The sequence below is a fragment of the Melozone crissalis genome, unplaced genomic scaffold (assembly GCF_028551555.1).
Source record: "Melozone crissalis strain CALT ecotype California unplaced genomic scaffold, PUWL_Pcris_2 ptg000023l_1, whole genome shotgun sequence".
In the NCBI taxonomy this organism is placed as follows: Eukaryota; Metazoa; Chordata; class Aves; order Passeriformes; family Passerellidae; genus Melozone; species Melozone crissalis.
In genome coordinates, this window is record NW_026535801.1 from 25748955 (window position 1) to 25772518 (window position 23564).

General features: G+C 58.3%; 3 protein-coding genes across 4 annotated transcripts; 2 read left to right on the forward strand and 1 right to left on the reverse strand.

Moving 5' to 3' along the window:
• The first annotated feature begins 153 nt into the window (after nt 1-153).
• Nucleotides 154-10273, forward strand: ATG9A (autophagy related 9A). The gene is made up of 14 exons (XM_054278105.1): nt 154-293; nt 512-554; nt 1878-1943; nt 2232-2393; nt 2497-2638; nt 3550-4298; nt 4597-4750; nt 4974-5153; nt 5953-6198; nt 6489-6709; nt 7122-7239; nt 7411-7633; nt 7755-7897; nt 8004-10273. Exons 1-14 carry the CDS (start codon nt 191-193, stop codon nt 8007-8009), a joined length of 2556 nt encoding a protein of 851 aa, XP_054134080.1. The 5' UTR covers nt 154-190; the 3' UTR covers nt 8010-10273.
• Nucleotides 10274-10771: 498 nt separating this feature from the next.
• On the forward strand, nt 10772-17315 carry ABCB6 (ATP binding cassette subfamily B member 6 (Langereis blood group)). The gene is made up of 20 exons (XM_054278168.1): nt 10772-10819; nt 11461-11992; nt 12525-12662; nt 12932-13121; nt 13329-13421; nt 13676-13868; nt 13953-14074; nt 14157-14266; nt 14333-14398; nt 14534-14659; nt 14748-14824; nt 14928-14991; nt 15088-15173; nt 15263-15320; nt 15491-15595; nt 16001-16175; nt 16457-16569; nt 16656-16750; nt 16929-16997; nt 17087-17315. The coding sequence occupies exons 2-20, from the start codon at nt 11477-11479 to the stop codon at nt 17211-17213; spliced, it is 2523 nt and encodes an 840-aa protein (XP_054134143.1). The 5' UTR covers nt 10772-10819; nt 11461-11476; the 3' UTR covers nt 17214-17315.
• A 298-nt stretch (nt 17316-17613) lies between these two features.
• On the reverse strand, nt 17614-23521 carry ZFAND2B (zinc finger AN1-type containing 2B). Of its 2 annotated transcripts, none has more exons than XM_054278170.1 (9): nt 23423-23521; nt 22582-22676; nt 22022-22153; nt 21245-21396; nt 20682-20789; nt 20443-20512; nt 19809-19885; nt 19118-19196; nt 17614-18870 (listed from the first exon to the last, which is right to left on the reverse strand). In XM_054278170.1, the coding sequence occupies exons 1-9, from the start codon at nt 23475-23477 to the stop codon at nt 18832-18834; spliced, it is 807 nt and encodes a 268-aa protein (XP_054134145.1). In that variant the 5' UTR covers nt 23478-23521; the 3' UTR covers nt 17614-18831. The 2 variants fall into 2 exon arrangements, with proteins under 2 accessions (XP_054134145.1, XP_054134144.1); XM_054278169.1 differs by having other exon boundaries at nt 19118-19199.
• Nucleotides 23522-23564: the final 43 nt, after the last annotated feature.

The following is a 23564-nucleotide window of genomic DNA, read 5'->3' on the forward strand; positions in this document are numbered from 1 at the left end:
GCTCACGCGCGGCCGCCGCCGCCGGGCCCGGAAGCGCCGCTCGTCACATCCCGCGCGCCCATTGGCCTCCCGCGTCCCACCCCCCGCTCGCCATTGGGCGCCGTGCCCGCCAGTCGCGGGCGGGGCCGAGCGGGCCGCGCCGGGCCGGGCCGCGCCGGTGGCGGCGGCGGCGGCGGCGCGGGGCCCCGCCATGGCCCACTTCGAGACGCAGTACCAGCGCCTGGAGAGCTCCTCCACCGAGTCTCCCCCCGGCGGCGGCGACCTGCTCGTCCACGTCCCCGAGGGCGCCAAGTGTGAGCGACGGCACCGGGGGTTGGGGCCTGGCCGGCGGCGGGGTGCGGAAGAGGCCGGGGGCGCGGGGGAGAGGCCGGACACCGAGGGGAGCTGAGGTGGCGGCTGCGGGGCCGGTGTGGGGTGCCAGGGGCAGCGGGGAGGGCGTAGGTTGTGCTGGTGACAACACCAGGGGTGGGTGTTCTCAGGACCCCTCACCCTGTGCTGCTTCTTCCTTCAGCTCCGTGGCATCACATCGAGAACCTCGACCTGTTCTTCTCTCGCATATCCTTTTGGGTCAGGGCGAGGGTCAGGCGAGATGTATCCCCCTCCTCCCGGCTCTAAGTACAGGGAAAACACAGAGCTTTGTGTAACTTTGTGTCAGCCACCCGTGTAGGACAGTACACAGCTCCCGAGGGGCTGACAGAACCCCCTGTGCCTTGGGACGCTGGCACTTGACACAGGGTCATACACGTGCTTCTAGGAATCCTTGGGAAAGTGACGATGATACTGTTGTTACAGCTAATGTGTTATATTCTTAACAGAATTTTATTGCTAGCGTGGCATTTACAGTCAGGGTAGTACAGGATTTCTGTAGGCAGAATCAGTGTAGTACAATTTTATAAGTAGCACAGAACAGAATTCTATAGTATTTAGTTTGTGGTTTCTAATCAGCTAGGCTCTTTACAGATCTGGATATATCTTAATATATGGTTTGCTGTATCAATATAGTGATCATAATGAAGACTCAAAAATCACATAAAAGAATTTGAGTCATTCACCTAGTCCTCATTGGAAGCAGATGGCAGTGGAGGTATGCCTGGCTGCTGAGGGGTCCTGGGTCTCGCTGTCCACCAGCAGCTGTGATACAAGCTCCCACTCAGGATTTGTAACTCCTTGGTTTTGTGGACAGTGCTCTGGGTGCTGTTAATACTTCCCTCTTCTGTGATGGGGTCATCACCTCTCTTGGGTTGGCCAGATGCCTGGGACCTTCAAGGACAGCACGGAAGAGAGTAATCAGCCTGGTGCCAAGGAATCTTGAGGCCCATGGGGAGGGAAAGCAGAAACCTGCTTGATTTATCTACTTGGTTCACAGGACCTTCAGTGCCTGATAACTGGGGAAAGGGTGACCCACTAATAGGTGACACCCTTAGTGACACAGCAGCGCTGCTTGCCTTATGAAATGGTGTTAGTTATGCTGACCACATTGCTGGGGGCAGGAGCAGGTGCCAGGTGCCACTACATGCATTTTGTCTGTCCCTGTCTTGTCCTGCCCTGCCCTGCCCACTGCTGTGCAGCCTGAGTGCAGGCTGAGTTTCTGCTCTGTGCTGAGCAGACCTCCCCTGTGGGTGTTGAGTGCAGGAAGGAAGGAGCATGAACGAAGCCAAGTCCCTCTACCCCAGCTGTGCTTTACCTGCGCAGAGTGTGTTTTCCTTGTTTTCCTGCACTAGGGAACCAACTTGCTGATGAGTAGGGGTGGGAGAGATTTTTTTCTTGGTGGTGAAGGGAGACTTGGCTGAGGAGCTGTGGTAACCAGTGGGACAGAAGCCTCTTCATCCTTCATCAGAAAGGAGTCTCCATGCTGTTTTCCTTGACTGTGGCTTCCACGTCTATAACCTGCATCAGAAGAATGGCTTCACTTGCATGCTCATTGGAGAGATCTTTGAGCTCATGTAAGTGCAGGTTCCCCTCTGTTGTGGCTGCAGGGGAACAGCCACTGACACTTGCCAAGCACTTGCAGCTGTGTAGGTGGAAGGGCTCCTTTCAGAATTGTCCTGTCTCCCCTTCATCAGGGTTTTGCATGCCCCAGACCTGCATTTCACTTTGAGGAACTGTTGTCTGTGGGTGTTCCTGCTGCCAGGGCTGTGGGATTGCATCTCCGTGGCATATGACCCTGCTGCTTCACGTTTGGTAGCGGAGCAGAAGGGCGATTCCCTCACAACACTTCTCTTTTTTCACAGGCAGTTCATCTTTGTGGTGGCATTCACCACTTTTCTTATCAGCTGTGTTGATTATGACATCCTCTTTGCCAACAAAGCATTAAATCACAGCCAGCATCCCACTGAGCCCATTAAGGTGACTCTGCCAGATGCCTTCCTGCCTCCAAATGTCTGCAGTGCAAGGTAGGGGCAGTGGAGGGCATGTTAGCCACTGCTCTTGTTTTCCTACGTACTCAGGGCTCCTGTCTGGGCCTGTGTCCCACTACTTGCCTCTTCTTGCTTGCAGAATCCAGGCAAACAGCTTCCTCATCTGCATCCTGGTGATAGCTGGGGTTTTCTGGATCCACCGACTCGTCAAATTTATCTACAATATCTGCTGCTACTGGGAGATTCACTCTTTCTACATCAATGCCCTGAAGATCCCCATGGTAAGTCAGTGAGCTAGGGGCGGCATGCAGGGCTGCTGAGGGCCATGGGAGGCATTTGCTGGCGGTTGCAACTTGCCTTCATGCCTCTCCTCTCCTCAGTCAGACTGAGCACTCTTCCCTCTGCTCCATAGCCACATGATCTCCTTTCAGCCTCTCCTCCAGCAGCCAGTTTGTTCTGTGTTACCCTCTCTGTGCTCAGTCTGCCTCTCCGCCTGCTGGCGCGTGCCTCTGCCATATGCCACCCAATATGTGTATTCTTCAGTGGTGGCCTTTTCTGTGATGCCTTCCACAGAGACAGCATAAGTGAGGATATCCTCGTACCTCCCTGGGATGTGAACAACCTCACCTTCCTTGTTTATTTGGGAGGCTTGGAGCTACTTAGTTGTGAAGGTCACACAGCAGATCAGTGTGTCGCAGATAGGGTTGGAGGCTTGCATAGACAGCCTAGTGCAGAGTCCTCGCTCTGATGAACAACATGAAAAGGCGTGTGTGCATCCTTTGGAGGGAGAAAGTATCTTGAGAAAGGTGGGGTGAGCTGAAAGGCTTGGACTGTCCCCAGTTTTTCCATGGGCTCCCTCTGGGACACTGTTTAAGTCCCTTCCGCGTTTGTTTCTCCCTGCTGACTCCAAATGGCAGCTCTGGGAGGAACTACGGAGGCCTGGTCCTCTGTTTATGCCTCCAAGGAAGGTGGTGCATGTGTGGCTGGGAAACAGTCATCTGTGCTAATCTAGGGGTAAAGGGCACCAAGGCAAGGTGTGGGGTTTGCCTGCTGCAGGCTGAAGTGGTGCCAGAAGGTGCCTCACGCCCTGGTGTTGCATGCGCTCTGTCAGCACCTCAGGGTGTGTGCTGGGACCTGGCTTCTGTCCCTGGATACTTCTTGCTCCTAATCTTGCTGCTTGTCCACCTTCCAGTCCACCCTGCCCTACTACACCTGGCAGGAGGTGCAGGCCCGCATTGTGCAGATCCAGAAGGAGCACCAGATCTGCATCCACAAGAAGGAGCTGACCGAGCTGGACATCTATCACCGCATCCTCCGCTTCAAGAACTACATGGTGGCCATGGTGAACAAGTCACTGCTGCCCATCCGCTTCCGCCTGCCCCTGCTGGGAGACACCGTGTTCTACACACGCGGGCTCAAGTACAACTTTGAGCTCATCTTCTTCTGGGGCCCCGGCTCCCTCTTTGAGAACGAGTGGAGCCTGAAGGCTGAATACAAGCGGGCCGGGAACCGCCTGGAGCTGGCTGAGAAGCTCAGCACCCGCATCCTCTGGATTGGCATTGCTAACTTCCTCCTCTGCCCCCTCATCCTCATCTGGCAGATCCTCTATGCTTTCTTCAGCTACACGGAGATCCTGAAGCGGGAGCCGGGCAGCCTGGGCGCCCGCTGCTGGTCTCTCTATGGCCGCTGTTACCTGCGTCACTTCAACGAGCTGGATCACGAACTGCACTCGCGCCTCAGCAAGGGGTACAAGCCAGCTTCCAAGTACATGAACTGCTTTATCTCCCCGCTTCTCACCATCGTGGCCAAGAACGTGGCCTTCTTTGCTGGCTCCATCCTGGCTGTGCTCATCGCTCTCACCATCTATGATGAGGACGTGCTTGCGGTCGAGCACGTCCTGACCACGGTCACCCTGCTCGGGGTGGGCATCACCGTGTGCAGGTGAGGTGGGTCTGTGCTGCCCCCGTGCTCCTGGCAGCGCTGTAGGGAGCAGTGGGGCTGGCAGCAATCCGTGTAGACGTGCTCTTTGTTTGCCAGTGGATGTGAATCTGTGTGGATGAGGGGCATGGCTGGGGAGAGGTAGTGATCCTGGCTGCAGTGGTTGTATGGTATGAGGGGCTGGTCTGGTGGGAAGGCTACAGGTAGAGCTGTGATGTGGGCCAGTCACCCTGCCCTCCCAAGATGACAACTCCAGGAACTGAGGTGTAATGCTGTGATATTTCCCTGTCCTGTCATGCAGGTCTTTCATCCCTGACCAGCACCTGGTCTTCTGCCCAGAGCAGCTGCTGCGAGTTATCCTGGCACACATCCACTACATGCCTGACCACTGGCAGGGCAACGCCCACCGCTACGAGACCAGGGACGAGTTTGCCCAGCTCTTCCAGTACAAAGCGGTGAGCTTGGCTTAACTGTGGGGCTGGGGACTTACCCCCATCCATCAGAGGATGGAGAAGGTGCTGGAGAGCTCAACAGCTCCTGGGCTTAGAGAAGAACAAGGCAGCATCCTCAGAGATACCCTGCCCCAGAAGATGGAGGGCTACCTCTGGGGTCTGTTTTGGGATTGTGGGTTTTTTGACCCTCAAGTTTGTGTGTTGAACCCATCATTTCTGTGCTTAGGTCTTCATCCTGGAAGAGCTCCTGAGTCCCATCATTACCCCTTTGATCCTCATCATCTGCCTGCGGCCCAAGTCCTTGGACATTGTTGACTTCTTCCGTAACTTCACCGTGGAGGTGGTGGGTGTGGGTGACACCTGCTCCTTTGCCCAGATGGACGTGCGGCAGCACGGCCACCCTGCGGTAGGTCCTGTGCTGCCCACCCATGTCTGTTCCTTTAGACCCATGAGAGGCCCGAACTCGCCACTCCTGGCAGCCCACAGCCCAGCCACCCACCTCTTGGTAGGGTGTCTGGCTTTGGCAACACAGGTCACCAGCTCCAGAAGGCTCTTGTGGCCCAGCTGTGATTATTGACCAGATGCTTTGGGAATCAGGCTCTGTCATGTCTTTGATGTCATTGTCTGTTTTCACAGCCAAGGGTTCTGTGTCCTTAGGAGAGTGAAATGTGGACATTTAGAAAGTGTGGCCACTTCTCTCCTGCTTGTACTCAGGAAAGAAGCAGTCTAGAGGAAATAGGAAGCATTTTCCATTATGAAAAATCTATGATGGAGGGAAAAGGGGTCCATCTGTTTTGTGTGCCTTGGAATTTAGATTACTTGCCTAGGGAAAGACTTCCTAGTGACACAGTCATCAACTAGGAAGGAAGTGAACTCATTGTGGCAGGAAACTTTTAAGAAGAGTTATTTGTTGACTCTAATTGTTCTTGTCTGTGTGACTGTTCCCAGTTCCCCAGTTCCCTTGCAGCAATTCATGTTCTGAGATGGAGCTGGAACAAACTGTGTTTGTAGCTTCTTCTCCTGAGATGGCTGAATGAGCATGGGGACTTCTGGTGTGGCATCTGCTACATAGGGTGCCATGGCCTTGCATGGGCTGGGTGTTGCATGCTTTGCCCAGACCGATTGCAGGATTCCCAGGGCTGGCAGGGTTGGTGGCAGGGTTGCAAAGCAGATCCTGTCTCTCATTACCTGTCTCTTGTCCACAGTGGATGTCAGCAGGAAAGACGGAGGCCTCCATTTACCAGCAGGCAGAGGATGGCAAGACAGAGCTATCCCTCATGCACTTTGCCATCACCAACCCCAAGTGGCAGCCACCCCGCGAGAGCACAGCCTTCATCGGCTTCCTGAAGGAGCGGGTGCACCGGGACAGCAGCGTGGCCCTGGCTCAGCAGGCTGTGCTCCCTGAAAACGCCCTCTTCAGCTCCATCCAATCCCTGCAGTCGGAGTCAGAGGTGCCCAGGCTCAGGGCATGTGGGTTGTTCTTGGGGTGCTTGCTACATGCTGGGAAATTCATCGTCAGGCCCGCTGGGTAATTTTGCCCTTGCCTGGGATGAATATGGGGATGAAAATGTGGTAGATCAGCACTATCTGGGACACTTCAGGGTTTCTAGAGAAGGTAACAGGCTGTCCTAGAGCCCTGTGAGATGGGAGAAGGGCCTAGATAGCCCAGCTCTGTGTGTCTGGTGAGATCAGTCCTCCAGCTCTGCACAGCACAGTGACACTTTCTCTTTGAACTCTGCAGCCTCACAGCCTGATTGCCAATGTGATAGCAGGCTCCTCAGCACTGGGCTTCCACATGAGCCGGGACGGACAGGCTTCCCGCCATCTCTCAGAAGTGGCCTCGGCTCTGCGTTCCTTCTCCCCGCTCCAGTCTGCCCAGCAACCTTCCAGTGGCTTCCAGGCATCGGGAAGGGAAGGAGAGGGAGCCCAGCCTCGTGGTGCCAGTGCCATGACAGCCTCTGGGTAAGCTGCTGGCTGGAGAAGGACAACCTTGGACATTCCTTTACCCTTTGCCCAAATGCCATCCTGTTTTCCAAGATGCACGGTGGCATTTATCTCTGCAGTCTGGACAGCAAGGGACATTCACAAGCAGAGTTCGACTCAGGTGTGGGTGCTGGTGCCAGGTGCTAAGGCTGGCCCCAAAGGATAGTGTCAGGGTCCTACTGCTCTCCTGTAGGTACTACAATGGTGAGACCCCCATGTAAGGAAGAGGCAGTGCCATAGCAGGGCTTGTGTATTTTGGGAGATGCTGCAGAGGGGCCTCCTCATACCCAGTTCAGGAGCAGATCTCTGTGAGCCTGACATTAGAGTGGAGAGGGGCTGGACATTGTGGGGGCACCTGGGCAGGAAACACTACTGGTGTGTTCTGTGGCAGTGCTGATGCAAGGACCGTGAGCTCGGGAAGCAGCGCCTGGGAGGGTCAACTGCAGAGCATGATCCTGTCGGAGTATGCCTCCACTGAGATGAGTCTTCATGCACTCTACATGCACGAGGTGAGCAACCCAGAGCTGGGCTGGCCTGAGGGGCCTGGAGCAAGGCAGGCAGGACTGGGCTGCCCTGTCCATTGTGACCAGAAAACCAGTGTGCATGCAGCGCTGTGGAGAGGGTGTGTTTGGGCATCTGGTTTCTCCCACGCAGCTGAGTCACTGTGTTTTGTTTTGCAGTTGCACAAGCAGCATGCCCAGCTGGAGCCCGAGCGGCACACTTGGCACCGCCGGGAGAGTGACGAGAGTGGGGAGAGTGCCCACGAAGAGCTGGACACTCAGCGGGGCGGCCCCGTCCCCATTCCTCGCTCTGCCAGCTACCCCTTCTCCTCACCACGGCAGCCTGCCGAGGAGACAGCCACGCTGCAGACGGGCTTCCAGCGCCGATACGGTGGCATCACAGGTACGGAGCCAGGGCAGAGGTCTGTGTCTGGGTCAGAGCTCTGTAACCCATGTCCTTTATGGACTGGCTAGACACTGGCAGTCCTCCAGGTAGCTGATCTAATTTCTTGCCTCTCTTGCAGACCCAGGCACAGTGCACAGAGCCCCATCACATTTCTCCCGCCTTCCTCTGGGAGGCTGGGCTGAGGACGGGCAGTCAGCGAGGCACCCAGAGCCTGTGCCAGAGGAGAGCTCGGAGGATGAGCTTCCGCCACAGATTCACAAGGTGAGGGGGATGGCTGTGGCTGAGAGGGGCAAGGTGTACTCTGATGCCAGGTTGGGGTGCCGGCAGCTTGTCCCAGTAGGTGCCATATTGTCTCTCTATCTTGCAGGTATAGCCTGGTAGACTGGGGATCTCATGGGGCTTGCAGATTGGGAGCCACCTGGACAGCAGGATGTGGCATGGGCTTGATTCTTCTCCTGTACTGAGTGGATATTTTGTTGCCATCAATTGCTGAAGAGACAAAACTTGCCAGGCCAGCGTCTTTGCTGTGGCACCTTGTGTCTAGCCATGTGTCAAGTCAACGCCACTCTGACTTGTGGGGTGAATGCGTGTGTGAGTACATAGCTGTGTCTGTGTTCACATCTGTGTCGTCCGTGTCGGAGGATCTCTGCAGAGCCTGCGGAAACTGATGTGACGGGACTAGCAGTGAGGAGCTGCTGGTGGACTGCTTTGGAGGTGGCAGCAGGAGCTGCTCTTCAAAGGGATGGGAGATGGCATCAGCTCCATCCAGATGTGCGCCCGAGGCTGGGACCTGCCGTCAAAATGAGGGCAGGAGTTGTTGAGGGTGGTCTGAGGGAGCTCAGCCTGTAGCACCACACTGCCCTGCCTGCAGCCCTGAGAAGGTGCCTAGGATCATGTTAGTCCTCCCAGAGAGGACCAGTGTTGTGCGCCTCAGCCCAGAGCAGGACAGCAGTGGGGCAGTCACCCAGCCCTCTGTCCCTGCACCCTGCAGAGGGATGGGCCCTGGTGGCTGCTGCTGGTATGAGTACAGGTGAGATATAGAGCTGGTGGGAAGAGCTCTGATTCGATCCAGAATGCTGCAGCTCTTCCCTGACTCATGACAGCTGGCCCATTCCCTGCATGCAAGAAAGGGTCATTGGAGTGATGCCTCTGTGCCAGGGCAGCAGCGTCCTCCCATGTATGGCACCTATGGGACGTGGGCTACTAGTGGGCCCTCCTGCAGTGCCAAAGAGACCCCAGTGTGGAGCAGCCTGGCATCTTCTGGGAGTCCTCATAGCCCACTCAGAGCCCACCCTGAAAGGCTTGTGCTCTGTGTCTTGGTTCCTTTTCCCCAGGCACAAAAAAGACCAGACCTTTTTCCCCATGCCCAGGTGCTGTTGTATTGGTTCTGTCCTGATGCAGCTGTTCCTGTGGAACTGGGCCTTTCCTCTTCCCTGGCAAAGGATTTGGTTCATCTCAAATCTTGCCCAGAGGTTCCCAGCTCCTCCTTTCCTCCTGAAACCTTCCTTTTGCTTACAACATGGTTTCAGCCTGCTTTGGAGACCATGCAGCTGTCTCATGCCTGGCAGAGCAAGGAGGGGCATCCTGAACCCAGAAAGGAGAGGCATGCCTCAGCCCAGACTTGGGATGGTGGTGGGGAATCAGGATCCTAGCTGTGCAATATAGCCTCAGACAAGACCTTCCCACCATCCTCCTGGTTTCCCTCTTTTCTCTTTGCAGCTTCTGGGGAATTGCATCCCAGCTAACTCCTGCCCACGACTTCCTTTCCATTCCCCTTGCCTCTGGCAGGGGCTGCTTGCTTCTGTCATGCGCTCTGCGAGCATTGCACATCCTCCTCTGCTGTCTCTGGAGTGCAGGGCCATCCCTCTTCTCGTGCCAGGGTTATTGCCCTCTGCCCTTTGAGCCTGGGACAGTTCTAAGCCACCTGCTGCCAGTGCTTCTGCACCTGTGTAGCCATGAGCAGGCCAGGAGGCTTGCACGGGGGCAGGCTCTTTGGGCTAGCAGGCTCCTTATTGCCATGGGGAGGGCTGGGCAGGGCTGGAGCTACAACTGCTCTGGGGTCTGTATGAGATCAAACAGAGTGTTCTAAAGCCGAGCTCAGGGTGGGGATCAGCTCTTCAGTGCTGGGGTCAGGGCTCTGTGGACCTGGGGGCTGCTGGGGTCCTTCCATGGAGAAGTGGCTGCAACCACTCCATAGCAGCTTCAGCTTGGGACTGTCATGGCTTGGTGAAAGAAAGCAGAAAGCAAATCTCCTAGGAACCCAGATTTTCCAGTGGCTTCTCTTGGTGCCCAGGCTGCTGCCTCCCCTCTCTGGGCCTATGGGACACTGTGTCTGGGCTTCTTAATGGAGTTGCTGGTGGTCTGTACAGCCGAATGGCTGAAAGCAGTGCCCTGGGGCAGGGGGAAACTCTGGATCTTGCCCTGGGCTGGCAGGAGGGAGAGGCCAGGCATAGCAGGCCCAAGTCTTTGCCGCATGTTTTGCTTGTGTTGTCAGTGTCCCATGTGCATGGCGAGCCACTCTTCCTCATCTCCTCCTGAGATGTGCGGGCACGGAGGTCCCTGGGGAGTGCAGTATCAAACCCCCGTGCCCTCGCTGTACAGCTGTATAGCCGTCTAATAAAGATGGGGTGTATCATCCCTGCCTGCGTCCGAGTCTCCCTTCGCTCTGTGGTACGTGCAGCCCACCTGCGCCTGCCTTGCGCTGGCCGCAGAAGGCTGGGAGGAGCCAGCCGCCTGCTCCGGCGGCACGGGGAGCTCCCGGGAGGAGACAGCGGCTATATTTATCCCGGGAGGGCAGTGCCCCGTCCTGCCTGACCTCTGTGGAGGCCCCGCGGGGGCTCCTGGGGCTATCGCGGCACCGCAGGGCCGGGCTGGCGGCGGCGATAAACGGGAGCGGGGCGTCTCACGTCGGAGGCGGAGACCCTCCGTGCCTACCGGCCCGGGAGTGAGCCCACGGCACCGACCGCTCCCCATCCCCGGTGCTGCGGGGAGGTCCGTGCCGCCCGGGGAAGGGGCACACGCAGGGGTGCCGGTGCCCGTGCCGGTGCCGGGAAGGAGGCGGGCGGCAGGAGCCGGCGGTGCCGGCGCGGGGCGGGGAGCGGGGCGGGGCGGAGCGGCGCCAGGGCCCGGCTGGCAGCGGCGGCGCGGGGCCCGGAGCGGGCCAAGGCCGGCGGCCCAGGGCAGGTGAGCGGGCGCGGCGGGGCCGACACGGCGGCCGGTGAGACACGGAGGCGGCGGGGCCGCGGCCGCCTGTGCCGGGCCGGAGCGGCGCCAGCACCGCCCGGGCATTCGTGCGGCGCGGCCTCTGCCTCGCCCTCCGCGGGCTTTTCCTTGATGCGTCCCTGTCCTTGCCCTTGCCTCTCCCCTGCACGGCCCCGCGGCTCCCCGAGCATCCTCTGCATCCCCGCCCGCTCGCCCACCCGCGCCCCTGCCGCTGCATCACCGCCGTTGCTCCCTCCCACTCGAGACCGTTCCCAGCTTCACTCTGCCTTCCCGTCCCTGCGGCTCCCGCTGTTCTCGTGTCCGAGGGCATCCTCGGGGGCCCGGGTGGCTCTGGAGGGCCCAGTCTAATCTTGTGCCCCCGTCCAGGGCACACAGCAGGTGTGGTGCTCATGGCCATCCCCATGCAAAGCTGGCCCTGCTTGCATGCACTGCCTTGTGTGTGCTGCATGCAGCGTGTCATGTGTGTCCATGTCCAGCGGTACTTGCCCCTGCCCTGTGAGGGCCCTTGCTGCTTGGCCATGTCATCCCACTGTGAGTCCCTCTGTGCAGGTGGTACCACAGCCCATCCTGAAACCTTGTCTCGGGCTCTCTTCTCTCCACAGCTGGTGACCTGCCAGGATGGCCGTGCTGGGGGGCTACTGTGAAGGCAACAACTCCATCACCCAGGCCTGGGTCCAGCAAGGTTTCCAGCCCTGCTTCTTCTTCACGTTGGTGCCATCTGTGCTGCTGAGCGTCTGCCTGTTGCTGGGTGCCCTGCAGTATGCCTGCTACGCCCGCTTCAGCCGTGCCATGGAGCCCAAGTACATTCCCCGCTCTCGCCTCTACCGTGGCCAGGTCCTGCTGTCCCTGCTCCTGGCCCTGCAGCCCTTTGGTGGGCTGCTGTGGCAAGGAGTGGGGCTGAGACAGCTCTATGGGTATATGTTGCTGTATGCCTGCCTCTGGGCCCTCAGCTGGGGCTGTGCCATTGCCCTCCTGCAGCTGGAGCACACCCGGGTGCTGGCCCATGACCGAACACGGGGCCACGGCACCGTCCTCCTCCTCTTTTGGGCACTGGCCTTTGCTGCTGAGAACCTGACCCTGGTGTGCTGGAGGAGCCCTCTGTGGTGGTGGGCACTGGAGGACACCAACCAGAAGGTGGGCTGGCGATCTGTGGCCAGGGAAAGGGGGCGAGGCACTTTTGGGGATGGGAGGGACTGCAGCATCATGGTGTGGGGATGGAGTATGCATGTACTGCCATGCCCAGGGTGTTTACAGTTCTGGGTTGCACCCACTGCCAGATATTTCAGTCCCAAGCTCAGTTATCACACATCTCTCCATGCCCCCACCCAGCTCCTGTCCTGCTTCTACCCAGCCCAGACCCAGGTGCAGAAGTAGGGCTGTTTCCCTGATTCCCACAGCCCTTTGCCCCCATGTACCCCTTAGGGTAGGTGCACCTTGAGCCAGAGGGCATGGAGCCAGATGATGTGGGGAGGAAGGAAGAAGTCTGGGCGCTGCCTGAGGTGCTGTGCTCAACCAGGGACTCCCACTGAGCTGCATGGGGGCAGCTCAGTGCACACTGCACCCCATCCCCATGCTCTGCTCATTGTCTCTCTCAGATCATACCCATCCCATGCTCAGGGTTGTGCTCAGGGCCACCTGAGATGCTGAACTCTCACTCTCCATTCAGGTGCAGTTTGGCTTCTGGCTGCTGCGTTACATCTGCACATTCATGCTCTTCATCCTGGGCATGAAGGCCCCGGGGCTACCCCACAAGCCCTACATGCTGCTAATCAATGAGGAGGAGCGGGACGTGGAAAACAGCCAGGTGAGTCCTGGGACTGAAGCAATTTTAGGATATGGCCAGGAAGGAGCTGGGGACAAAATGGAAATACAGCTGCCCTGGGATCAGCATCTTCATGAGATGTGGGAGGACAAGTTTAGGGCTGCCCAAGCTCCCTGCTTGCTGATGCAGCCCTGTTTGGAGGATGGAGTGGGCACTCTGGAGTGGGACTGGATTTGTTGGGGTGTTGCCCAGGACCATTGCCAGCAGGATTGGGTGCAAGGGCAATGACTCCTTGCTCTGCTCTCCCCCAGCCACTCCTGACTGATGGCAGCAGGACCACCTCCACCTGGAAGGATTTCCGGAGGAAGCTGCGGCTGCTGGTGCCGTACATGTGGCCGAGGGGCAACCATCTGCTGCAGGGGCTGGTGCTGTTCTGCATGGCACTCATGGGGCTGGAGCGGGCCATCAACGTCTTCGTGCCCATCTACTACAAGAACATTGGTGAGGCACCTGGAGCTTGGGGTGTGAGGCTCATCACAGCCTCACCAAGTGCTGGGGGGTGTTGAGGTGACCGGGAGGGCTGCAGGGGTTTGGCAGGAGCAGAGTCCAGGGGGTCAGGGTCCAGCACTGGCTGCTGGGGCTGGTTCCCACTGGCACCCTGGGATGCTCCCTGTCCCTCCATCCTGACCCTTGGCACACTTCCCACAGTGAATGAGCTGACAATGGGTGCTCCCTGGCACACCCTGGCCTGGACTGTCTGCAGCTATGTGGGGCTGAAGTTCCTGCAAGGTGGAGGTGCTGGTAAGGACCTTTGGGAAGGATGGGGCACTGATGAGAGATGATATTGGGCACATCATACCAGTTCTGGGGTGGCCAGGGAAGTCCATATGCCCCATCACTGCTGCTCTCTTGGAATCAGCAACCTGGGCTGGTCCCACGTTAGGGAGACTGAATGGGCTTCATCCCAAATCCCCCTTTCCCAGTTGGACTTTTGGAAGTCTTCTGCATGCCCCAGTGGGGCTGATCTCGGTTGACCTTTCAATGTTGCCCTGCAGGCTCCACTGGCTTTGTGAGTAACATGCGCACCTTCCTGTGGGTGTGGGTGCAGCAGTTCACCAACAGGCAGGTGCAGGTGCAGCTCTTTTCCCACCTGCACGGGCTGTCCCTGCGCTGGCACCTGGGGCGTCGCACTGGTGAAGTCCTGCGGAGCGTGGACCGGGGCACCAGCAGCATCAACAGCCTGCTCAGGTCAGAGTGTGCCCGTGGTGGGTGGGGTTGGCTGGGCAGCCCCACCGAGCTGAGCTGATGCCCATTTCCCCTCCCACCCCTCAGCTACATCATCTTCAGCATTGTCCCCACCATTGCGGATATTGTCATCAGCATAGTTTACTTCACCTCGGTCTTCAGCGCTTGGTTTGGCCTCATCATCTTCGTGTGTATGAGCCTGTACCTGAGTGAGTGGTGGGGCTCAGGGTGCAGGGCTGCCAGGCTGTGGGGTGGCAGGGGCCTTGCAATGCAGCTTCCTCCTGTCCACAGCTCTGACCATCTTCATCACTGAGTGGAGAACCAAGTACCGTCGGGACATGAACACGCGGGACAATGAGGCCAAGTCCCGGGCCGTGGACTCGCTCCTCAATTTCGAGACGGTACTGTAGGAGTTGGGGGGGTCACTGAGGACTGCGTGGGTGCTGATACCAGCTCTGCTCCTGTAGGTGAAGTACTACAATGCAGAGAGCTATGAGGTGAACCGCTTTAACGATGCCATTGTCAAGTACCAGGTATGGGGTGCTCAGTACTTTTAGGGGCACCAAGGGGGAAGAAGCCAAACCTCACAGGCACCTGTGGGGATGATGGAGATCACCACGGGTCTGGTTTTGAGGCAGCAGCATCCCACAGGACTTTGTCTCTTCCAGGTCTCAGAGTGGAAGGTCAGTGCCTCGCTGGGCCTCCTCAACCAGACCCAGAACTTGGTTATTGGCCTAGGGCTGCTGGCGGGGTCCCTGCTCTGTGCCTACTTTGTCACTGAAAACAAACTGCAGGTAAGGCTGGTGCCAGCCTGTGCAGACCCCTGCTGACGTGGGGCCCTGGGGCTGGTGGTTACAGACTCCTATACCCTGTCCCTTCCAGGTGGGGGATTTTGTCCTCTTTGGCACCTACATAATCCAGCTCTACACACCACTCAACTGGTTCGGGACTTACTATAGGTAATGCTGGGAGGTGTGGAAGTGCCTGGTGTCCCCCTCTCCATGGGTGACTGGGTTGGTATGTACTCCCCAAACCCTTTGCTCTGGTCTTTGCCCTCTTCAGGATGATCCAGAATTCCTTTGTGGACATGGAAAATATGTTTGAGCTTTTCCACGAGGAGCAGGAGGTGGGTGCCACCTTTCCTGGACCTTGCTCCCTTGCTGGGCCTGTGGTCCTGCCCTGGGGATTGGCTGGCTCTGAGCCCGAGTCTCTACTTCAACAGGTGAAGGATGTGGTGAACGCCAGCGACCTGCGCTTGGAGGCTGGGCAGATTGAGTTTGAGAACGTGCACTTCAGCTACATAGATGGGTATGGGGTAGTGGGCACAGGCTGGGACCTGCTACAGGGATGTGGGGCCATGGAGTGGCCCTGAGCCCCTCTCCATGTCCCTCTTCCAGGAAGGAAATCCTGCAGGATGTCTCTTTCTCTGTGATGCCTGGGCAGACCCTGGCTCTGGTGAGAGCGGGACTGAGTTCACTGTGGGAGGGAAGGATGGGGACAGAGAAGCTGGAAAAAATGAAGATTGGAAGGATGGCCCCCAGCAGGACCAGCCCTTTCCTGTCCAGCCCCTGGCCTACAGCAGCTGGGAATTGGCCATCTCTAAGTCCCTTTTCCTTTGTATGTAGGTGGGACCTTCAGGCTCTGGAAAGAGCACCATCATCCGTCTGCTCTTCCGCTTCTACGATGTACGGGGTGGCTGCATCCGCATTGATGGGCAGGACATCTCCCAGGTGAGGGGGAAGGGCCTCCAAGGACCAGGGAGGACACACCAGCTCATCTGGCCTCTGGGCAGCACTGCTCAGTGCAGGCACCAGCACCTCCCCAGGGCAGGGGTGAGCATGCAGCCCCCACAGCCCCTCTGCAGGCTGATGGCTGTGACAGAAGTGGCAGAATGGCACGACTCCAGGACTCCAGGATGAAATGCTGGGTACTGACCATGGCTCCCTGGGAAGGTCCAGGGCACTGTCAGGGCCCCCCCACTGCAGACTGGAGAAGCAGCTGAGCCTGTGGTGCGGGGCAACCCTACAGCACATAGCTTGCAAGGAACAGGGCTCATGGCTGAGGGTAGGGTTGGGTTTTGGAGGGATCTTTGCATTTGGTGTGGGTGTGCCTGAGCCCTCTCCCCTGCCTCCCAGGTGAAGCAGGCTTCGCTGCGTGCTCACATTGGGGTGGTGCCCCAGGACACGGTGCTCTTCAACGACACCATCGCCAACAACATCCGCTATGGACGGATCCTGGCCACTGACCAGGAGGTACAGGAGGCAGCCCGGGCTGCTGACATCCACGACCGTATCCTTTCTTTTCCTGATGGTGAGACCCCTGCAGTTCCCGCCATCCCATGGTCCCCTAAGACCTTCTAGCTGCCCTCACAGGTATCCTTGGGTGGTATCTCCCACGGGGACACTTACATGACTTTGTCTTGCTTTGCCTTTCCCTGCCTTCTTTCCCGGGCTAGATCAGCCCCTGGGCAGGGATAAGCTGAGGCTCCACCATGTGACTGTGTAGTCACAGCAGGACCTCCCAGGGCAGCAGGTCCCCATCTCCATTTCAGAGGGCAACAGCACATCATGTTTCTGCTCTTGTGGCTGCAGGATACAACACCCAGGTGGGAGAGCGGGGGCTGAAGCTGAGCGGGGGTGAGAAGCAGCGCGTGGCCATCGCACGCACCATCCTGAAGGGTCCCCACATCATCCTGCTGGATGAGGTAACAGCAGCAGCCCCAGCCCTACCCAGCTCTGCAGCTGCCCCCACAATGTCTATCCCTTCCTCATGTTGTGTCTCACCTTGCAGGCCACATCTGCACTTGACACAGAGACTGAGAGGAACATCCAGGCTTCTCTGGCCAAGGTCTGCGCCCACCGCACCACCATCGTTGTTGCACACAGGTAGGAACAAGGGGAAGGGCTGGTCTGGGAGATGCTGGCCAGATCCTGCAAGAGTGGCACACAGACCTGCCCCCTGCTCAGGAGGTGAGACCCCCTGGGGTTGCATCTCCTGGCACCGTGCAAATCCTCTGGAACTCTCTGCCACCCAAGTCAGGGTAACACCTGCTTCTCCCTGCAGGCTCTCCACTGTGGTAGGTGCAGACCAGATCCTGGTGCTTAAGGATGGACACGTTGTGGAGCGAGGGAGGTGAGCACAAGGGGAGGGCTGGGGGAGGGAATCCCCTCCCTGCCTCTGGGGCCAGCTCAGGACCCTGCATCCCTCTGCTCTCCTCACAGGCACGAGGAGCTGCTGCAGAAGGGAGGTGTGTATGCTGGCATGTGGCTGCAGCAGCAGACTGGGGACGAGGGCGAGAGCAAGGAGCACCACACTGAGAAGCCCCAGAGCAGCAAGAAAGCGTCATGAACATGACCAGGAGTTCTGCTGTGATGCTGACTTGGGTCCAGGCCCCCACACTGCCTGGGAGTATTTTGCTGGCTGCAGGCAAGGGCCCTGCCTGCCCTAGAACTGCAGGGGCTTGGCTGGACACTCCACTACATTTGTACATGTTTATTTTGCTGTTGTGTAGTTTCTTAAACCAGGCCCTTCCCAGGTCCATGCCTGTCTGCTCTTGGTGGGGGCAGGCAGAATTAGTGCCTGTGCCCTTGGGACAACTGGCAGCTCTGCCACGAGGTTGAGCTCCTTGGGCTTAGGTGGGCGGGGGCTGAGCAGGCTGTGAGCACCTGCCCCATCCCCACACCAAGGGCTGAGCTTGGCAGGGGGCTGCACCCCAACAGCAATGGAAGAGCAGGGCAGCTGGTGTCCCCTCATCCCTATGTTCCCCCCACTTCAACCACCATCCACAGAGATGTGCCCCAGTGGGCTGGACACCAAGTGACTGCTCCCTCAGGTACCTCTGTACCTTGTGCTATGCTTTTATTTTCTCCCAAGCAGCACTTTGACAAGTCTCAGCATTCCCTGGATCCAACCTGACCCCCCCTCCCTCAGCTGCTCAGAGCAGGACAGCCCAGTCCTGTGCAGAACCAGGCACAGCCCTGCAGGCAGGAATGGTTGCAGCAGCAGGTGGGAAAGCAGCACAGCTCTGCATGGCTGCAGACCCCCTGCAAGAGGCCAGCAAGAGGACAAATCCCCTCCGCCCAACCAGGCTCCAGGCTCAGGACTTTGTAAGGAGAGTTCTGTGCTACTGCTATCCAGGAGGGGATCCCCAGCAACACAACTGGAAGAACAGAGGCATTCCTACCCCAGCAGCATAAAACAGGGCCCTGTTTAAGTTTAGGTCAGCAGGAAGGCAGCTGCAACCATCCCATGTGACCGATGCTGCCATTCAGGTCACTGCCAAGGTTACTCAGTCTATTAAACCAGAAAGGAAATGCAGCTCCATTCAGTCTCAGAGAGGTGTTGTGCCCCAGGCAAGCAGGGTAAGGCCCAACGTGCTCTTGTACATGCAAACAGCAGGGAGGCACCGAGGCTGTGGGGAGCGGGGAAGGGGCTGCTTTCACACTGCCGGGAGGCTGCACATTCAGCCATGCCCTGCCCAGGCAAGAGACCATCTCAGCCACATTTGCTCTTTGCTGAGGGGCTGGCACAGCCCTCCCCGGAGCATGGAATCCAGCCCCCCACCACAGAAGGCAGCTACATCCCAGCTGTATGTCTGTGCATGCAGAGACATTCCCACAGCTCTGCCCTTGCCCCACAGTCCCAGCAGTGTTGGGACGTGGCTGTGCCAGCTGTGGGTAAGTGCAGACCCTGGGCTGCTGCTTGCTTTGGTCAGTGTGTACCCAGCCCCGTCCTGTACACTCTTCACCTCCCCAGGAGCATCAGCAATTTGCTGCACTAATTTATATAGGTACTAGGGCTGAAGTGTCAGTATATATTTGGTTGCTTACAGCTCCCAGGGAGATGAGCTGTCCTTGGCAAGGGGCTCTTGGTACCAGAGCCCCACAGCATCCATGTGGGAGGCTGGAGCCGCTCCTCAGGTCACAAGCAGGATCCTGTGTGCGCTGGCCCAGCCCGCCTCCCCTGCCTACGACATGATGCAGTTGGATGGCTTTGAACCGTGTGCCTGGAACAGAGAGAAGCACGTAGTGAGCAAGGGCAAGCAGGCTCCTTCCTCTCCTATGAGAAGGCACTTCTAGTGCTCAGGTTCCCAGAGATGAGTGCTCAGCAGTGATGCTGCTGCTGCCCCGGGCTGGGCTGCCCTCCTGGTGAGGAAAGCCAGCCTAGACAGAGCCCAGAGTAAGCAGAACCCAGGGAGGTCCCCTCCCTCCAACAGCCCCACAGCAGCAGAGCCCACGGCCAGCCTCACTCACCTGCCGCTGCGACTGCTGGTACTCGGCTTCGCTCGCCGACAGTGCCCGGGCCAGCGCCAGATCCTCCTCCTCCTGTGTGCTGCTGGGACAGCGAGGGGTGCATTGTGTGCCTCAGCCTCCCTCAGGCTCAGGGCCTGAGTGCTCAGAGCCCTTCTGGGCTTCAGCATCTCACTGCAACCCCCCAGCATGTCTTAAGGCAGGGAGCAACTGAGGATAACTTCGAACAGGCATGGGGCTGGGGAGGGAGCACAGGATCCAGCTGGGGCTGGCAGCCAGGAATTCGGGCCAAGGAGAGCCCTGTTAAGTCCAATCAGTAAGATGGTGCTTTTAGCAGCATTGGGCACTGTGCCTGGGGACATGAGCTCCCAGGTGTCCTCCATGAACACCCCTACTCCACTTATCACGCTCCAGCCAAACCCATTAGCTGACAAGTGGTCAGACAAAGGTTTGCCCTACTGTGTGTCTGTCACTGTCCCCTACCAGCACCCCTGGGGCTGAGGGCTTGCTTGCTGAACAGTTAGTTCCCTGTGGGCTCTGGACTCTTCCTTTTTTCCCCAGTCAGCCAGAGAGGCATCATATGCAAACACGTGGTGAGAGGAATGTTATCCCAGAGGCACATGATGCTTCCCCAGGCACCTTTCACACACAGGGGAGTGCACACCACACCACACCACGTGCATTGGGGCTGTACCTGGGCTGCTGTGCTGAGCTGTGTGCCGACTCTGCCAGGGACATCTCCAGAGCTCGCTGCAGGGCCTCTTCCTCACTCTGAAACAAAACACCTTGTCACCAGCTTGGCCAGGCTGGGGGGCAGGAGGCAGCCCTGAAGCACGTGTAGTAGGTACAGTCTTTCCTGGCCAAGGGTGGGCAAATCTCTCTCCAGGAGACCAGACAAAAAAGGTGAAAAACTGGGGCTCTGGACAGACCAGCAATGCTCTCCCACTGCCCAAGAGGACACATCCCTGCTTGCTAATGCAGGAGTATGCCAAGAGTAACAGTGGAAAGCAACTTCCAGTCTCCTCCAGCCTTTGGTGGTACTGCAGAAAGACAGCACCCAAGGAAAATGGCTGGTGCACTTTGTCCCTTTGGGGAAAGCTAAGCACCAAGTGCTTAGCTGTTAGTGCTTAGCTGAGAGCTGTCATTCACAGGCACCAGAGCAAGCTCTGGATTTCTCACAGAACATTCAGGATCACTGTCTGCCAGGGAAGACACAACTGGGAGCGGTCACCTACAAAGTGTGGGCTAGAAAGCATTTGTTGCAGTCACATCCTGCAGTTCTTAGAGGGCACAGAAACCACCCCAAATGGCCAGGCCAAGCCACTCACCAGCCCATTCTGCAGCATGACAGCTGGAGGGGAGGTGCTGTGAGTCTGCGACGCAGCTGCTCTGCCTCCCCTGCAAGCAGAAGAAAAGCTGCATTATTGTCAAGGCAGGGAGCCCCAGTATGACTATCAGTCCTGCTGAGGCACAAGAAGAAGGGGGTTGTCACTCTGGCATTCCACAGAGAGCCAAGATGAGCCTGGCCATGCCCACCTCAGAGTTACAAGTCAGGCCACCATCTCACCTGGCACAGGCCAGAGAAGAGGAGCTGTCTGCTGGCCGGGCAGCTCCGCTGCTTGATGCAGTGACTATTTTGGAGGAGGATGCCTGGGCTCTGGTAACTGCAGCATGCCTAGGACAGACAGGACACCTGTGAGAAACTGTTTACCATCATGAGCAATTTCTAGGCATTGAACACCTTGGGATATCAACCTGGATAAACGAGACATGCCCCTGGCTCCTCTTCCTCCCATGTTGTGGCTGTTATTCCCAAGAGTTTCAAGTGCTGTTTCTCTCCCTAAAACCCTCTACCAGGACAGACAGAAACCACTGGCTACAGAATAATGGGCTGGGGAAAGAAGCAAGAGCAAAGCAGTCAGCAGGCAGTACTGACAGCTTTTGCTGCAGGACAGACTGTATATACCAGTGTGCTTGGTGCTGCAGGAGGACACCCTGGCACACAGGACAGGGAGTGTCAGAATGCAGCAGTCCCAGACAATGGGTCAGGAGGAACTGGGCTTCTTCCCTGTCACCAATCTGGCAAACACAGCCCCACCCCTCCCAGCCTGTCTGTTCTCAGGCCCTCACCCTGCTTTGGAAAGGGGATGCCCTGCCCCACTGCAGTCATGGTCCAGGGGGTGCCGATGCTTGAGGCAGTAGTTCTTGTGGCACTGGTCACAGATCACCTTCATCATCTCCTTCTGCTTGCAGCCAGGCTTCAAACACTTGTTGGTGAAGATCTGAAAGATGACATGGCAGTGCTGAAAAGGAGCACATGCTGTAGGGCTGTCCCTCTCTCCATGCCAGGCCCTGGGCACTGATCAGCCCTCCACATCAGCATTATCTTCTGCAAGGCTCTGAAATTTGTCTCCGAATACTTTCTTTAGATGTCTCTGAATAATTTCTTTAGATAGTTCATTAGTAATTCACTGGTGCTTCAGTCTCCATAGACAGGAGTCTCCACAACCACAGAATGCACAGCAGGAGAAAGAGTGCCTTGCCCAGGGACTCCTGCCTTCCATACTAGTGCAGTAGATAGCCCAGGGCATTCCAGCTGCTGCCAGGTTGGATTCCTGCAGGGCCAGCTCCCTGCAGCAATTTCATCTCCTGGCAAGATGGGGTAGCTAATTGCCAATTGCATTTTCCTAATAGCAGCATGCAGTTTACCATCCTTACGTCCCAGGTGGCTGCCCAGCCCCACTCCATCACCACCCTTCTCCCCTGACAGCCTCCACAAAGCCCTGAGGATGCCTCCAGCTCACCAACCCTCCCTGGATCAGCCTGTGCCAGGGCTGAATCTGTGTTGTTTTCATCCCATTGCCAGGCTGTGTCAGAGCTCACCTGGCAGAGCCCCACAGCACCTACCTTGCGCTTGCGTTGTGCAGGGTCAGACTTGCAGTCACGGTCAATGTGCTCACCCACCACAACATCAGGCATCTCCCCCCGCCTCACAGGGACTGGGGTGTTGCAGAGGGGACACACTGGGACCTGCACATCCTGCAGAGACAACAACAGGGAGCTGGGAGCAGGTAGCTGGGCAACCTTGAGCACTGCACAGTCATCTCTCTCCCTTTCAGGACCTGCCTACCATGGCTTCCACAGCTTCAGCTGCAGTTTGAGATCCTGCTCGTGACCCTCCAACCAGCATGCACAGCAGGTGCAGAGGCACAGACATACACTCTGGGAAGGGAAGATGGTGTGGCTGGGAGATGCCCAAACCACTTCACCCAGTGGGAGAGGGAGGGCTGGAAGTTTGTAGCACTGAGACGCAGATCCTGGTTTTCAGATACGTCTTCACATTCAGTACACATCCCAAGGGTGACTGCTCAAGTGACCAAAGTCACCACAGATTATTATGATGGGTGACTACAAAAGCTCAGCAGCTCCATGCAGGAGGGTGGATGAGATCTGCTCCCTGCACTTACCTTCTTGTAGGCAGAGGTGCAATCGTGCTGGGCATAAGCAATGTGGTCGGTGCAGAAGATCTGCTCGCAGGCATCGCACTTCAGGGGAAGGAAGTCTAGGAGCAGGACATGGCATGGGCAGAGGGCATGGAGATCAGCATTGCCCACCCGCAGTCCGGGGGCCTCTCCGACTTCCCAAAGACAAAACAGTGACCTCGCGGCAAAGCCAGAGCCGCACCTCTCATCCCCCAACACGAAAACAAAAGGGCTGCAGGTCCACAGCCACGTCTTCAGAAATACCCAGGGCTCCTCCTCAAAACGTGCGGTCCCCGAGATCAGGAGTAGCACCCTGAATCACACGGAGCTCCCCGCGGGCTGCCGGCCTCAAACCGGTGGGAAGTGATGCTGACAGTCGCTACGGGCTGAGCCCACCGGGATAACCGGGGTATGGAGGGGTCCCAGGGCCCCGCCGCGTGCGGCCTCCCCAGCCTGCAGCACCCAGGCCCGGCACGGGGGTGCCTGTCCGGGCCCTGCCCCGCTATCCCGGGCAAGAGCCGCTGCCCAGCCGGGTACAGCCGCGTACCCGGACACAGGCACCGGCGGAAACCCGGTGTACCGGCACGGACAGCCAGCCCCGCCCTAGCGGGGTGCCCGCGGGCAGCAGCAGGATCAGGGACCCCTCCGCCATGGGCAGCACGGGCGACACGTCCCGCCCTTCAAGCCCCGCTACCGAGCGGGCGCCCGGCGCCGCCCCGCCGCCTCCCCGCAGGCCGGGCTGCCCGCTCCGTGCCGCCCAGGCCCAAGGCCGCGGCCGTGCCGCCGGCGTGCGAGCCGTGCCCACCCCCCGGGCTCCCCAGCTCACCCAGGCGCTGGCAGGCGGGCCAGGAACAGTGCGCGCCCAGGTCCGGGAACTCCATGGCGGCACTGCCGCCACCGGCACCGGCGGCCCCGCCGCGCCCGCTTCCGGCGGGGCGTCACGGGGCGGGACCGGGCACAGCCCCGCC